General features: G+C 39.6%; 1 protein-coding gene across 1 annotated transcript; it reads right to left on the reverse strand.

The window, feature by feature from the left end:
• Nucleotides 1-253: 253 nt before the first annotated feature.
• rftn2 (raftlin family member 2) lies at nt 254-17,059 on the reverse strand. Its single transcript, XM_063005848.1, has 9 exons — nt 16,495-17,059; nt 6,654-6,834; nt 5,873-5,981; nt 5,410-5,575; nt 4,442-4,660; nt 3,055-3,161; nt 2,518-2,621; nt 2,192-2,276; nt 254-2,044 (listed from the first exon to the last, which is right to left on the reverse strand). The coding sequence occupies exons 1-9, from the start codon at nt 16,631-16,633 to the stop codon at nt 1,844-1,846; spliced, it is 1,311 nt and encodes a 436-aa protein (XP_062861918.1). The 5' UTR covers nt 16,634-17,059; the 3' UTR covers nt 254-1,843.
• Nucleotides 17,060-18,162: the final 1,103 nt, after the last annotated feature.

Genomic DNA, 18,162 nt, shown 5'->3' on the forward strand with positions numbered 1-18,162 from the left:
TTTGAATCTGCTGCAATTAGATAAGACTGCAGGTTAGATAAGAATTTGTTCTTAATGACTTGCGTGATTAAATTAAAAGTTAAACAAATAAAAAAGTGTAACTGTGGGGATCAGTAATTGTGGAGCTGACTAACATGAACCTATAATTTATAATTAAAACACCTATTCTAACCATAAAAACACTTTCTGAAGTTTATCTTTGGTATCTATCTAAAAAACCTGTAAGATTATAAAAATAGAGGCAAGGCAAAAGTAAATTAGAGGCAATTTTATTTTTATAAACTGCTTTATCCTGGTCAGGGTCATGCCGGGTTCAGTTCCATCAGGACACACTGGGCACAAGGCAGTATCACCATCACGCCAATCCACTGCAGGGCTTCAGCCACCCAAACCCCCCTTCCCCCAACCATAACCGATCAGGCTGGCATAAAAGACCGCTGCACCACCCAAGCACATAAAAATATTATTATTAACAATACTAAACACTCCAAATACTGTAGCTGATACACAACCCTAGGGTAGCTATAGTCAAAATACAGGAAATAAGACAATAATATTGCTTTAAATCTTATATACAGCAGCACAAATACAGTAATGCAGAGGAAGATGCTTATTAGGAATTATTAATCAATTTGGAACAAATCTACAACAATTAAATGTAACCAGTTCTTCGTTATTTTAAACGTTTCATCAGACTCTATTCATAGCAACGCTGAGTAGCACTAATGCTGTACAAGCTGTCATGTAGAACTACTGTGGGTGTAATTTGTTCAAGACAAAAACTGAAATTTAAAGCATTTAACACAATTGTGATCATTTTACACGTACACCCTCCAAACACATTTACAATCTCTCAGAATCTCCCTGTAAAAAAAGGGGGGAGCATTTAAAAGGGGATGGAGTTCTTGTTCTGACTGCAGTGCTCCGGGTGTCCTTAGTACCAAAATGCGTGTCCAAAATTCACAAAAAAAATATTTACATCCTGCAGTGGTGGTGGAGGAGCCTTGAGTCAGGTTTGAGTCATTGCAGGTGTCAGGAGGAAGTGAGATGCTGACTTGTGTGGAAAAAAGAAAGAAGAAAAACAGGAAAACGTAACTAAAAATAAGCAAGTGTGAGCAGAAAAACCCAAAACATGTGAAGTGTACACAAACTTGCACCTTAAAAGGGCTTTGTGATGATCGTGATCAGATGGGTTGTGATTGATGTGTGGGTTGGGCAGAATACTGGAACAAACTTTTGATGAAAACAGTCTTGTGGTAAATTGTGTCAGTAAATATTTCATTAAAGTACATACAAAACAGGAAACGTATGTGGAATATTTTAGAGTGCAAATGAAGGGCGCTCGGGTCTATAGAGGGAGCGGCCTAACATGCCAGCCTACCACTTCAGAGATCCCAAGCTCTCAAGTTCAAGTCTCAGCTCTGGCTGTGTCTGAGGGAGGGTGGGCTGAAGGGATTCAGGGGGAGGGGGGTCTTGAGGACAGCCACAGTTTGGAGGCAACCTAGTTTTGCAGCTGTGTATAGAAAAAAGCAACTCTATAAAGTGATGTGTGCTTGTGAGTTATTATTGATTATTATTATGATTTATTTAAATGTAGATTTTTCAACATCTGAATACGTATTCCTGATTCTTGCATTCCGTTAACTGCCCAACCCTGACAGCGTGTGATTTAGTCATATAAACGGTATAAAGTCTCTCTGTAAAAAACATATGGCTTCATAAAATGATAAAAGTGCTCAGTGTTTGCCTCCAGTACACATGGATTGGGATAAATGTAAAAAAGCTTAAGTTAAAAGCATATAAAAAGGATTCCTCTGGTTTGAAAAGCCTGATTTCAGGTTGGTCATATACAGGTGACCTCAGCTGCTCCATCATCCTGCTCGAAGCCTCCCTCTTCCAAATGGGACAGGGCACTAGGATAGCCCCCACCAAACATAGGAAAAACCCCAGTGCCTCCTGAAGTGGAGGAAAGCTCCTCTGTGTGAGATGCTGCCACCCCTCGGCTCAACGAGTGATTGACCGTCTCTCTGCGGCTACAGCTAGCCTAGAAGATAAAACAGAAAAAGGAGAGTGAGAATGCTATAGTAGAGTATGCTATAGACCCTTGACAGGTTGTTCCACACAGTAAGTGTTATAAATGATTTAACTGGGGTATTTAAACTGTCTGTTAAAGCAGAAATGTTTCTCATACCTGACTGTTGTGTCGTTGTGTCAAGGATTGGGATTTAACAGGTCGCTGCAGAAACACCACTTGTTTGGTGGCAAGATTTCCATCACTGACAAAATAAAAATAATTGTCATATTGACTGAATATTTATTTATTTATTAGGATTTTAACATCATGTTTTACACACTTTGTTTACATTCATGACAGAAACGGTAGTTATTCATTACACAAAATTCATCAGTTGACAAGTTTAATGTCCCACTTGCTGTGAGGCGACAGTGCTACCCACCGAGCCACAATATATTAACTGAACAAAGAGAAGCAGAAAAGTGTGTGTGTGTATATCTTACCTGTCATGACGAATAATGGGTGTGGGAAGCACACAGGTCAGTAACCAACCAAACTCAGCCAGGGTGTGTAGGAGCGGCCCGTAATCTGTCTTTACATTTGAGTCCTGGAATAATTCAGGTTTTTTTAATATGTTTTATTTATACAGCTTATGCATCTGTCCAAATACATACCTAAAAGTTTTTGTTTCTAAAATTTGAATATGTAAGTAACTTACACAAGAGTTGAAAAAAGAAATCATAAAAAGCCTGACCATTGTCTGACCTAATTTAATCTTCAACAAAGCATTTCCGTCCTCAGAAATGCCGCTCACTGGATGTTTTTTTTGGCACCATTTTATGTAAACTGTAGAATTGTGGCACCATTAACCATGCCACAAGTCACTCAGTTCACATTTTCCCCAATTCTAAAGTTTGTTGTAAACATTACCTGAAGCTTTTGGCCCATGTGTGGATGTTTTTTGAACAACACTCCTGTCTAATGACTGGTTTATTAAATATTTATGTAAATGAGCAGTGCTAGTGCAGTGTATTACTGACCTCAATAACAGTCCACTGCTCGACAACGATGGTGTCATTAGCAGGAGGTGCAGGGTGTCTCTCCTCATACACAAACAGCCCCTCTAATGACCTGGGTACCGGCTCACCTGTAAGAAACAGAGAAAAATTAAGCTGCACTGTAATGAGAAAGTGAAACAACCTTGTACATTTTTCTTGAAGGGAGAATGGGCAAACAGGCGAACACTTCTCTACATAGTCACCTTCTGATGCATTGTTCCCAGTGTTGTACCAACTTTTTAATGCCATCAGCATAAAATGTTTTTGGTTTAGCGTGTAGACACTGATGCACCGCTGCTTTCACGTCATCACATGAAAATCTTCTTCAGGTTAAAGCTTCTTTGAGCATTCAAAAAGGTGGAAATCAGATGGCGCTAAATCTGGACTATAAGCGTCTCTCAGTCTCTCGACCAATTACTGCTACTCCCACCATCACTGTTTCCAACCAAAATATAAAAGTGCTGAAAATCTTTACTTACTTTAAATAATGCAAAGCAGGTCTATTAAAAAAGCTTCCTAAGAAATTATAAATAAATTATTTAAATGAGCAGCTGTCAGTATAATAGCTATGCAGTTATAAAAAATAAACAGTGGCGATTTGAACTGGATAGAACTGATGGGATTATGCTTCATCTGTATCTCTCAGCAGTGCAACATTCTGTCAGTCTCATTTACTCAAGACTGAAAATGTGTCACTGACCTAGTAAAGATATCACTGAACTTCTTCTGAGTAAAATCAGTTCACCTAGATTAGAGACAAGCCGTTTTTTGGTGGCTCGTTCATGTTCTACATTCTGAGGCCCCAGATGTTCGCTCACTCTCTCACCACATCTGATTTAGCTTTTATTAGTGTGGTGTAAGAGAGGAAGTGAGGTCATGAGGTCAGGATGTGAGCTCTAAATATAGCGATGGTGGGAGAGAAGAGACGAGACAGGAAGAGGAAACAAACCAGAAGCAGACACTTAGAAGATGTGGGTAATAAATTTGGGGGGTATTATAAATATTCGTTTTGAGAAAGTACAGATATACGGTGCTTTAAAAAAGTTTGTCTCGTTTTAAAGAAGTCAACTTTTAATGGCTACAGCAGACAATGATTGGATCACATTCTTCTGATTCCACTGATTCCATTTAGCTTCTCCCATTAGCCAAAACATCACACTGGGATGGGGGCGCATTCATTCATTCATTGCGCTGTCTTGTTGCTGTTACAAAAATATAGAATATGATTTCTCCTGTCTAGAGAGGACCCACAGTTATGCTTTCTGACTCCAGGCCATGGATGGCTGTGGTATTGTCAGGGAACAAACTTACTCTGCTATAACTATTCCAGTCAATTTTGTTAACTGTACAGATCACATTAAATAAATACCTGTAGGTGTGTCCCAGTATACGAACGAGTCCACTAAAGACCAGCCCTTGCGATAGTAGGCAGCCGTCAGCTCGAGCCAGTCAGCCTCCAGGGCACTAACGACTTGGCCTTTCCTGGACACGCGCATGGACAGTGCCCCCTGGTGGTAGCAGAAGGCTTGTGTGTCCAGCGGCGCACAACCTGGAGCCCAGGAGTGAAACAGCACCAGCAGACTCAGATCTGAAGATGAAATAGAAAAATGGAAGCAGATTTAGATCTTTGATTGGCAAAATCTGAGCCAAAACCCTGTTTAGTGCTGAACTAAGGGGGTTAAATCAGGATTCCTTTCTCCATAAAGGTGTTCAAGACCTTGATTTATACTCATTTGGTTAAAGAAGTTGAATCAGGTGTAATTTATTTCTGTCTAGTATAAAAAACCTGCAGCCCTGCTGTTCTTTGTGTAGAGTGAAGTAAGCACTATGTAACTGGTCACTTTTTGTAGACATATTATGATTGGGTTCAATCACATGATTTAACCAAGTAAAAAAATTCTGCACTTTATTGGCACATTGGTAAATCAAGCAAACCCACTAGCTGAGGTCTGAGGTTTACATTTTGGTTTGAATCTTGATAGCAGTGCTATTGACTGGTCAGGCATCTACACAGACATGAATGCTATCTCTGGGGAAGGAAAGAGGGTGTGGCTTAACATTCCAGCCATTGGAAGGTGAACTTACCAGTGTGCTCTTAGTGCCTGTCAGGAAGGGTTGTGTCAGAAAACGCATTGAGTGTAAAATCTGTGCCAAATGGCAGAGGCCCTGGTCATGGATTGGCGTCCTGTCTGGAATGTGCATTGTGCCCAGTGATTCCAGTAAAGCAGGACCAACTGCTTAATGGGTATTTTGAGTCCTCCCTCTCCATAACATATACATTACATATATACATGATTCTATTAAGCTAATAAAGTATTTCTGATAGCAGTCTAACACCTGAGCTGTATCCTCCATCCTCCACGTCTCTGGCCTCAGGTGGTGTTAGCGGTGGGGAACGGCCACTTCGTCTTGGACTCGCCATCCTGCCGTTAGACCTTCCACCTCCGGCCTGATGGAGCAGAGAGCCCACGAACTGCAAACCACCGCGGGCACTGCTGTTTACCTAAACGATATACAAACACAATGTAAGCCAAATTAGGAGTGGACATTATGAATTAGGAAAGGCTGAAGTCCAGAATCACAGACAATTTGTTAAAACAGCATCTCTTAATATAAAATGCCCTAAAGCTCTACTTAGAAAAAACCTGGCAACCCAGAGAGCCAGGAATCCCCAGACAATTAAATTTCATTAAACTAAAAAGTCAAAACTTTCTAACTATTAAATTAACCAAGTGTAAACAGAGTAAATATAAACATTTTAAATAGATTTAACACAGTCGTACAGACAATAAACACTGACCCGGCCTATAAGTGCTTTTACAGTGTCGCTGGTGAGGGACTCTCCAAGCAGTGGCCACTCTTCTACCCTCAGTACTGGCACACTGTGGACCATGGCCACTGCATGCTTACTGAAACACACAGAAATTTACAGGTTTAGAAAAAGTCTATTTTGCACAGGGTCTAATATAATTAATAATATAATATATAGCTAAATCATCACGTCCCCCTACGACACGAGTCCAATCTGTAGTCACCTCTTATCACCTGTCAGTGTTGAGTTCCCACATAACATACATATCACATACGGAGAGCCACGCTTAGCTCCATGTGACCCCCCTTCCCTTCTCCACCTCAAACAGGTGCCTTGACCAGTCCCGGAGATTACACGTAGCAATGGTAAGAGACCCACTGCACCCAGTGATTCCAAAGATACAGGACCCACTGCGACCCTGACCAGAACCTAATAGTGGTATATCATGAAAATAAAATGAAAAGGAGAATATAGCAACACTGTGATTTTTCACAGGATAGTTTCAAAGCCTGTGAAATCTGTGACCTCGACTGGTGTGATGAACCCTGCTGAAGGTCATGCTCGATTTGTCATGGTCAGCATGTCTACATACAAACCTAAAAATACTTAGCATGACCGGACCACATGTTTTTAAATTAAAACAGTCAGGTTAACTGTCCTGAGTGTGAGTGTGTGTATGTGAATGTGTGTATATGTGTCTTGTGATGGGCAGGACTGCTCATGATAAACATGGTAAAACATGAGATATAACAAAAGTTGTGAGTGTTACCTTGGGCGCTGCCTGGTCAGGATGGCCCGGTAGAGCAGACTGCAAGGTAGCGAGCGTGTGCGGCCCACAGAGAGGATGATGGGATGGAAGGCAGCCAGTACATAGCCCTGAGTGTAGTAGGGCTGCAGGGCATGAGGCAGCTCACACAGAGAAGAGAGGTACTGCACCGTGGGTCGACTGCCTGAAAAACAAAGAAACAAGGGAGTAAGAAAATGCAACACTAAAGTCACCCAAACTGCTCATTTCTGATTGGTTGATGTGGCATTGCGCAGAATTCTAAAATAATTTAAAATTAAGCTAGACCCTATGGGTAAGTGAATTCACCCATGTGCTTACCCAGTCCCATGCTTAAAAATGCCTTATTTAACCCAAATGTATGATGGACTGTTATTACCCATGAAAATACATCAGTACAGATAGGATGCAATTAAAGACCATGCTAGTCTTGTAGGGCCACAAACTTTATGCCCTCCCAAAAATAAAAATTTTAATAACAATAATAATGTTAGATTTATATAGTGCCTTTCTCATACTCAATGTCGCCTTTCCAAGAAAACTTTATCAACTGTTTACAGGAGGAGCTTGATGAAAATATTGAGAAAACAGGTATGTTTTAAGTTGAGTTTTAAAGGATGAAAGTGGGAGCAGAAATGGAGAGATTGTGGTAAAGAGTTCCATAGTGTAGGGGCTATAACGCTGAAAGATCTTCCCCCAGCAGAGACCAGTCTGAAATTAGGGATGACAAGAGAACCATCATCATTTTGTACCACATTTAATGTGTTTTCCACACAGGCTATATAGTGTAGCAATATTGGAATACTAGTTTCTAGCCTTTTTATGACTGATACTGACTAACCATTTTCCTTTACAAATATCAGCCAATCACAGACCTTCTGTTTCAAGATCCCCTATTTTAGGAGGTGGGAGGAACAGAAGAGCTTTTGTGGAAGGTTTTGTGGTTATATGCTTCATTGCTTTAATATGGGGTTTCATATGGTACAGCACCAGCTGTCAAGGGTAAAAAAATAACCCAACACTAACTCACAATGGTGTAAATAGAAGTTTCATGTAATGTAAGTTTACTTTTTTTTAATTGACACCATATTTAATTACTGATAGCTGTAGAGGATATAAGCAGAACCAAAAGCACAAAATGCACAAAAGCACATGAGGCACAGTGATAAGTATTTTTTTATTAATAACAGTTTGTAATTGTGCCAGTCTGTACCACCATGCAGTGATAGAAATGAAAAACAGTAATGTTTAATAAAGAGAGACTTTAGTATGTGGTTTATAGCTTTGGGTTTTGGTACAGTAAGCCATTGTTAATTTTTTCCACATTGAGGGTATAAATAAATTAAGTGAATATTTCACAGTTCCCTTTTTATTAGATGGGAAGCTAAGCTCCTGTTCAGATAAACAATAAACACTCTGGACATTTCAATTCCCACTCCTACAACTGTAGAATACAAACTTTGGCTGGTTGTTATCACACTGATCCGGTGATCATTCCTGCTGCCCCGTGGCATAAATGAGGCATCACACCTGGGCAGCAGATAGCAGAAAAATGAGAGTGTGCTGGCATTCAATGAACAACACGCACAACATCAGCTTCTAAGAGGACTGGCATTTTTCCCCGGGGACTCCCCCTTATGCCCCCTCCCACCATCAAGCATTTAAAATCACACACTAAACCCTCTGTTCTCCTCTCATCGAGCAGAGACGGAGAGAGAGAGGGAAAGAGAGAGAGAATTCAAGAAAATAAGAAAACTCAAATGAAAGAAGGTGAAGTAATGAGGTTGATTGAAGAAAAAGAAGGAAAGAAGAGAAAGTGACATGTGAAAGTCTGAAAGAAGAAATAAATAGTACTGGGAAAGGGTGCATTAAAAAGAGTGCTTAAAAAGTAAAAGACTGGTAAAACATCAGTCTTTAAAAGGGCAGTGACAGCTCAGTGGTTAAGGTACTGGACTAGTAAACAGAAGGTTGCCGGTTCAAGCCCCGCCACCACCAAGTTGCCACTGTTGGGTCCCTGAGCAAGGCCCTTAACCCTCAATTGCTCATCGTGTTCAGCTCATTGTGTAAGTCGCTTTGGATAAAAGCGTCTGCTAAATGCTGAAAATGCAAATGTAAAACGTAGAGTATCTGCTGGATGTCTGGTAGCAGTTCCAGGGGAAAGTGTGGGGGGAAAAGTAGAAAGAATTTATGGGAGATTTTATGATCCACAGTGTTAGGAGCTTTAAAGAGAGCAGTAACAAACCAAAAATGTAGTGGAAACAAGCTACGATCAGGGAGAAGCAACCCATCTGTTTATTTTTTGGTAAAAATCTGTGTAAAATTGTCATGATGACAAAGATACTGATATTTACATTTTCAGCATTTAGCAGACGTTTTTATCCAAAGCGACTTACAGTAGTGTGACAGTATACTGTCTAAGCAATTGAGGGCTAAGGGCCTTGCTTATGGGTCCAACAGAGGCAACCTGGCAGTGGTGGGCTTGAACCAGTGACCTTTTGATTACTAGTCCAGTACCTTAACCGCTAGGCTACATCTGACCTGATATTGTTAGATATTGTTGAATTTATGGTAGAAACTGAAAAGTCTAATCCCTGTAATACTGGGCAGAAGAAATACACACTGATAGGTGAACAAATAATTGCTGGCCAAAACACACACACACACACACACACACACATTCACTTACACATAGGGGAAATTTAGAGTAGCTAATTCCCTTTTGTATGTTTTTGCGAGGTGGGAGAAAAACAAAGGAAAATTATATGGACATGGGGAGAAACTCTTTACAGTTAAGCTTGATGCACACACGGACATATTTTCCATTTAAAATTATTTTTACCACTGCTTTATCCTGGTGTGAGTGTTGAGATGGGTCCGGTTTCCCTGGCATTACCGGGTGCAATTCAGTAACACACCACGGATAGGACGCCAAGCCATCACGTGACCTCAGCTGTGTCACAACTGTGCTTAAATGCCTGAATGGCTGATAGCACCGGCCGATATACATATGTACATCCATATGAACCCGCTGATATGAAGTACTTGAAGTAAACACACAGGCATATGATGAACATCAATATCTCCTCAAAGTAAGCAAAAGTTAAGAACCCAGGTCTCCAGGTTTCTGGATCTGTGTGGCACCACCAAACAGAGGGAAACATGAGTGTAAACTTCAACATATCCAAAGAATGTAAGATTGCAGGGCAACAAAGGCCATCACATTCACTCTCTCATCCCACCTAGGGGCAATTAAGAGTAGCAAGTCCACCGACTGGCTTGTTTTTAAAAGGTTGGGGTAAATAGTAGCAGAAGTAATACCCAGAGCAGACCCACACAAACACAGTAAGGCGTATGTTAGTATATTCACCTATAGGATCACTATTGATGATTTACCATGCTCACAGACTATTTGGTGCTCTTTTTGTTTGGGTTCGTTTTCCTTGGATCACATCAATGTTTCTACACAGATGTAGTCCCAGAAATGATTAGTGGGCTAAGTATAGTCGGTTTTATTATAATTTAGACATCTAGACAAATTTGATTATGATCAGATGTGTGTGTAAACATCATAGCTGGATCACAATGTTTTTATAGGCTGTTATTTTGAGGAACTTGATTATTACGCGAGATATCTGCAGCCATTGCAACTTTTCAGGTTTGACACCATCATTCCAGTACAGTACTTCAAAACTCAGCTGTCCAGTGAAACTGAGCCTGTCAACGATTAAGGTCAGATAGTTAATCTGCTGGTTCTCTGACTGCAACATCTGGTATCCAAGCACAAATTCTCCGAAAAAATCCTTAAACTCGCTAAGCTTGATATGCTGATTTAATACATATTAGAATACACATTTTATTTTTTAAAGGTTGTATACACAATATATATGGAGCGGGAAAGTATTCAGATATGATCAAAATGCCCCCCATATAGTTATTTAAAAATGATAAATAAATAGAAATAATATTCTACTCGCTAGCTTTGCAGAACTTTAGGATAAATCAGTGTTCCCATTAGTTGTTGACATGGCAGCAATGTTTTAGAATGGCATGATAGGTTTGGTCCTTCAATGTTCAATTCATGGCCACAGCTAATTATGATTGCTGATGTATGGCCTTGATAAAAGGACTGTACAGGAGGACACAGGTAAGCATTGCCAAATAAACTGGGGAGGAAGCTTTTAAAGAAAGGAAAAAATTTAGCGCAGCATGTTTTGACATGTTCAGGCCCCTGCTGGTTTGGCACAATATCTGTTACTGCCCTGGGCTAAAAATACCCCAGCCATCTAATTTGTGGACTTCTATGAGTACTGTGCATTTAATGGTTGACAATAAAATATAATACAGAACTATTGTAATGAGGTTTAAATACCTGCATCATAAGACATCTTTGTATTTTCCAACTTCACATTTCTCACTCTATAGCGAAGTATCTCGAATCACACTCAGCATCACATCAGTTCAGAGATACAGAAAACACATAGAATTCGGTATATCAGCTAAAACACTGAGGTGTAAAATCTGGAGATTAATTAATATATATATACAGTGTATCACAAAAGTGAGTACACCCCTCACATTTCTGCAAATATTTCATTATATCTTTTCATGGGACAACACTATAGACATGAAACTTGGGTATAACTTAGAGTAGTCAGTGTACAGCTTGTATAGCAGTGTAGATTTACTGTCTTCTGAAAATAACTCAACACACAGCCATTAATGTCTAAATAGCTGGCAACATAAGTGAGTACACCCCACAGTGAACATGTCCAAATTGTGCCCAAATGTGTCGTTGTCCCTCCCTGGTGTCATGTGTCAAGGTCCCAGGTGTAAATGGGGAGCAGGGCTGTTAAATTTGGTGTTTTGGGTACAATTCTCTCATACTGGCCACTGGATATTCAACATGGCACCTCATGGCAAACAACTCTCTGAGGATGTGAGAAATAGAATTGTTGCTCTCCACAAAGATGGCCTGGGCTATAAGAAGATTGCTAACACCCTGAAACTGAGCTACAGCATGGTGGCCAAGGTCATACAGCGGTTTTCCAGGACAGGTTCCACTCGGAACAGGCTTCGCCAGGGTCGACCAAAGAAGTTGAGTCCACGTGTTCGGCGTCATATCCAGAGGTTGGCTTTAAAAAATAGACACATGAGTGCTGCCAGCATTGCTGCAGAGGTTGAAGACGTGGGAGGTCAGCCTGTCAGTGCTCAGACCATACGCCGCACACTGCATCAACTCGGTCTGCATGGTCGTCATCCCAGAAGGAAGCTGACGCACAAGAAAGCCCGCAAACAGTTTGCTGAAGACAAGCAGTCCAAGAACATGGATTACTGGAATGCTCTGTGGTCTGACGAGACCAAGATAAACTTGTTTGGCTCAGATGGTGCCCAGCATGTGTGGCGGCGCCCTGGTGAGAAGTACCAAGACAACTGTATCTTGCCTACAGTCAAGCATGGTGGTGGTAGCATCATGGTCTTGGGCTGCATGAGTGTTGCTAGCACTGGGGAGCTGCAGTTCATTGAGGGAAACATGAATTCCAACATGTACTGTGACATTCTGAAACAGAGCATGATCCCCTCCCTTCGAAAACTGGGCCTCATGGCAGTTTTCCAACAGGATAACGACCCCAAACACAACCTCCAAGATGACAACTGCCTTGCTGAGGAAGCTGAAGGTAAAGGTGATGGACTAAACCCAATTGAGCACCTGTGGCGCATCCTCAAGTGGAAGGTGGAGGAGTTCAAGGTGTCTAACATCCACCAGCTCCGTGATGTCATCATGGAGGAGTGGAAGAGGATTCCAGTAGCAACCTGTGCAGCTCTGGTGAATTCCATGCCCAGGAGGGTTAAGGCAGTGCTGGATAATAATGGTGGTCACACAAAATATTGACACTTTGGGCACAATTTGGACATGTTCACTGTGGGGTGTACTCACTTATGTTGCCAGCTATTTAGACATTAATGGCTGTGTGTTGAGTTATTTTCAGAAGACAGTAAATCTACACTGCTATACAAGTTGTACACTGACTACTCTAAGTTATATCCAAGTTTCATGTCTATAGTGTTGTCCCATGAAAAGATATAATAAAATATTTGCAGAAATGTGAGGGGTGTACTCACTTTTGTGATACACTGTATATATATATATATATACTGTTTATATATATACATACATACACACACACACACACACACACACACATACTGTATATACACACACACACACACATATATATACACACACACACATATATATATATATATACACACACACACACACACACACACACATATATACAGTATATATATATTAATATTTGTTGCTTAATATATTCAATTCAGTATTGTCACTTATAGTATTGACACTATATTGCCAAAGGTAATTGAACACCTGAGCATGAGTTAAAAAACAAATGGTATTAAAATAGAGTGACCTCTGTGTCATATTTTCAGCTATAACAACAGCCACTCTTTTGAGAAGGCTTCTCACAAGACTTTGAAGTATGTCTGTAGGAATTTGTACCCATTTAGTCAAAAGAGCATTTGTATGGCTGGGCACTGGTAGGGGTCATGAAAGCCTCAATTAATGTTCCAGTTCATTCCAAAGCTGTTCAGTGGAGCTGAGGTCTGGGCTCTGTGCAGGTCACTGGAGTTTCTTTAAATCAAGATTTTATCATGTCTTAATAGAGTTTGCTTTGTGCAAAGGGGGCAGTCAGGCTGGAACCGAATGGGCCTTCCCTAAACTGTTGCTACAAAGTTGGATGTGTATAATCTTCTTAATATAATATATTTTATTTATTACACGTTAGCAATTGTTGTTGCTGAAACATATAAATTCAGTAATTAGAAAGGGTGTCCCAATACTTTTGTCCATATAGTGTATGTTATGATACCAAAGTGCACATTTGTAAGGCTGAAAAATCATTTAGCACCATATGTTAGCACTTAGTTACTTGCATTATCTCAGTTTGCTTGGTCTGTGCAAAACGCTTTGCTGTACCTGAACCAGTTAAGCTACAAACCAAGCATAGTGAGGTCACTGCATCCAGCCATACACACAGGTCCAGATATGCTCTCTGGGACTTCTAGTCACATATGGTTATGGCATTGTCATGATTTGTACTTGCGTGCTATTAATGATAAAACTAATACTGCACTGTTGTACATTTATGGCCAGAACAAAATGCCATCAGCATTAAATGTCACAGGTAAAGAAACTGTAGGACACCTTACTGATGACTAGTCAGTCAATTGCTTTAATCTCCAAGTAAGTCACACACTTCATCAAAGCCTGACTTAAATGCTTTACCTAAACATGCTAATCCCATCAGACTTTCAATAGGATTTTCCTTTTATTGCACCACAGCGGGGTCTGACAATCAAGGCAGCAACCAGCCATACCAAAAACAAGAGGATTCTTGGAATTATGGGTAACAGATTTGTTGAAATAAACCACACATCGGACCGGATTGGGAACTTGTGTAAACAGATGCAGATTCTTAGAGAAAGCTGTTGTTCCCAGCCATTGTTTACCAAACCAAATCCTTCACAGAGCAGACAGACTTTTATAGACTTTGAGGTGTCAAGGTCATTATGCAGAACCGACAGACTCATCAACCTGGTTTGCCTTCTAATCATCAGTTAAATCAGCTCTAACTAATCAACTCTTAAACTTTAAAATGTCCACAAGCAGGGAATTTATTTAGAGCGCCCTGTCCAGGGTATTTCTGCTTTATGCCCAGTGTTTCCCACTGGAACTGGGCCAGCTGAGAGCCTGACCAGGATAAAGTGGTTAATGAAACAATGACTTATTTGTCGTTATCGATTAACTAGTTAATCATTAATATCACTAGCTGCTACTAAAGATTATGGGGTTTTATGTTTATATACTATATGGACAAAAGTGTTGGGACACTAGTTTTTTGAATGTATATGCATCAGACAGATTAATTGCTAATGTGTAATAAATTAATTATATAATGTAAATTATATGCAGCAATAGTTTAGGGAAGACCCTTTCCTGTTCCAGCATTACAGCACTCATGTGCAGAAATTAAGAACTATAAAGACATGAAGAAAAACTTGGTTAAAAAAAACTCCAGTGCCCTGCCAAATTCTCCTTTGACTGAGTGGGCACAAATCTCCACAGACATAAAGAGGAACGGCTGTTGTACAAACAAACAAGCTGATAGCCAGGTGTCTAAATACTTTTGGCAAAATAGTGCATACACTTATTTTGGGGCAGGAGCATGACCACCACTCTATTAGACCACATTTTGATGAGTCAATGGCACCGACTGTTAAAGTGTGTGAAACTGACACTGATCTTTAATAAATACTGTAATATATAAATGTATAATGAAATAATCATATTTTTGCAGTATCACCCACTCTCACAGTACCACTCTGTATGGGTTCTGTATGTATTCATCTAAAAAACAGTAAGCAGGTCTGACTTGTGGCAACCGTGTACATTTGCTACAGGAATGAGGACAGGAATTTGCTGTGTGTGTAAGGAATTTACGTGAGAGACGCGTCTGCTTTGCCTGCATGCCCTCATGTGGGCAATTAGCCCCCCTGACCTATTTCTAAGCTCGATGGTGCTGTTGCTATGAGAAATAGGAAGATCTAACAACTTGAAGGACATTGAAACCTACTGGACAGTGCCCTTGTGACAAAGTACATGCAGGCTATTTAGCAATGTCACACAATGTATTTAAAATACAGTAATTTTATTAACAGTTTCAGACTATTTAACCAGGTAATAATGGTATTTAAAAAATACAAAAAAGTCAAAACCCAATGTAGTTTTAGTTTTGCATATTCAACAACAATAACAAAAAAAGATTTTTCTAGTAGTACAATTTAATTTACTATAACGTCACCAGTTATGGTAGCTTACTACCTCTGGGATCCAGGTTTGAATGTCCAGCAATGGCCAGGTCAAGCATCTACATACAGACATGATTGGCTATGTCTATGGGGGGGTGGGGTACTTGAAGTACCGCATGGATTGGTGTTCTGTCTAGGGTGTTACTGTATTATGCCCAGTGATTAAGGAACATCTGGACACACTGTGACCCTGACCAGGATAAAGCTGTGGTAAAACACAAAAATGAAACGAAACAACGTCACCACTCAAACGTGTTGGAGTTTATACCTGTGAACAAATGAACTGGTAAATGATGGATTGGTGCATTGAATAATAAAAGTGCTTCACAAGCAAATGTACAGGTGGGTAGAGCTTTGGCTATCAACTGAAAGGTTGAGAGTTCGACTCTGAGCTCTGCCATGCAGCCACTGTTGGGTCCTTCAGAAAGGCCCTTAACCCTGTCTGCTCCAGGGGCGCCGTACGATGGCTGACCCTGCGCTCTGACCCCAGCTTCCAAACAAGCTGGGATATGCAGTAAAGAATTTCGTTGCACTGTACGTCTGTATATGTATATATGACAAATAAAGGCATTCTATTCCATTCTGTAAGTGGCTATTTTCCATACAGCGCTCCATTCTGTTTATTTTGTTATCCTACTATTAAAGTAATTTTCAAAAATTGTTAACAAACAAAAACGAGGAATGATAATGTATTTTAATATAATAAATTACTGAATTCATTTAGGACAGTATTTAATACTCAGTCATCACTACCTTTTCAAAACATTCTACCCAACCAATGTCTGAAATACTCAGAAAAACATACTCAAAAATAATTAAAGTTACATGTTTGAAACAGAAGTAGCAGAATTATTCAGTTCTAAATCTCTGTGAAACTTTTGCAGCAGTTGCTGAAGCTGCTTCAGACCAAACAGAAATAAAAGTATACAAGTACCTTCTAAGCTGAAGTCCAGCAGCACATACTCGTACACGGTGTCGGTTTTAGTTTCTACTTGCGGTCGTTTCAGGGTGGAATAGATTTTGCCCGGGCTGCTGTCCTCAGGCTCCTCCAGCTTCCTCAGTCCACATCCCATAGTGGCAGGATGTCCGAGAAACTAGCGCTCCATTCTCAGTCTGCTCGAAGTGACTCGATCATTCACTACCGCAGAACAAACTGCACAGCACAGCGCTGAGCATGTGGGTCTGATCTCCGCCCGTCTGGAAAAGTTCAGTTCAGCTGCGCTCCAGTATGTCCTGCTGCTAACGTTAATGTGAGGAAACGACTTCCATCCCAGCAGCAGCAGACCAATTAAAATAAAAGCTTAACTGGGAGAGGAGAGAAAAAGTGTGTGTGTGTGTGTGTGTGTGTGTGTGGCGGGAGGAGGCGCGTGTGGAAGAAACGCAACTTCATGAATAAAGGGGCGCAAAATGAGGCGGGGCTGAACAGAAGTGTTGTTTAAAGCAGTTTTGTAGTGCGCATGCGTAATAGTGGTAAATACTGTTTTAATTTAATTCGTTTACTGTTTGCTGGCAGGTTTTAAAAGACTATTGTTCATTTATTGATTATAAAATTAAAACTGATCAATTATTCTATAATTATTTCATAAGTTTTTCATTTATATTCATCGTAACTCATGAGAGTACAACTTTACAAAGTACAGAGCCCCTGAGAAGACATTGTGAGTTTTTTTCAATAAAAAAAGTAAATAAAAAAAACGTATTTAAGTAAAAAAATGTTGAGCACCAGATACACCACTTTTTTTACTTAAATACACTTACTTATTTTAAAAAAATACACCATGTCCCTTCAGGGGCTCCATAACAAAGCTATTGCAATTACAATTTTTATTCATTACTAAAAGTCCAACAGAATCAGAAAATACACTGACACAAGTATTTGCACCCTCCCAATTTCTTCTATTTTCACATTTGACACACTCACATATTTCAGATAATCAAACGTTTAATATTAGAAAAAGACCAAAGTAAACACAGTTGCAATAAGAAACCAGTAAATATTAAATTTGAACAAATAAAAAAAATAATTGTGTTTTACCATCTCTTTATCCTATTTACACTGACATTTAATATTGATTTTTAAAATGTATTTATAATATAGCTTGAAAATGAGTAGAAAGAATATTTATATACAACATTTTAAACAATTCAACAATTTCAAGCTTATTAAGTTCTTGATAGGTAAATTAGCTGAATGCAAATTAAAAAAATGAAACCATTTCTTTTAATTGGAAAAAAAAAATATTATTCAAATGATTTTGTAAAGACAAAAATTTATATTTTGCACCCAGTGTTTCCCAATGGAACTGGACCCACTGCAACCGTGACCAGGATGAAACAGTTGTTACAACAACCCTGATAAAAATAAATAAAAGCATTTACTAATGGTGATTTTTTAAAGGTGTATTTATTTATGTTATGTCATGTTATGTTTTTTGCTGATATTTTTGATTGATTGGATTCAAAGAAGCTGCAGAATTACCGGACACAAGAGTAGGATGAAGTGATTAGTAATAATAAACAATTAAACTGCTTGTCATCACACATTTAGGCTAGTTTGTGGGTGCACATAGCAAAGTTAATGTGAGGCCATTTCAGGCCTGAG

Source organism: Trichomycterus rosablanca, chromosome 12 (genome assembly GCF_030014385.1).
Source record: "Trichomycterus rosablanca isolate fTriRos1 chromosome 12, fTriRos1.hap1, whole genome shotgun sequence".
NCBI lineage: Eukaryota > Metazoa > Chordata > Actinopteri > Siluriformes > Trichomycteridae > Trichomycterus > Trichomycterus rosablanca.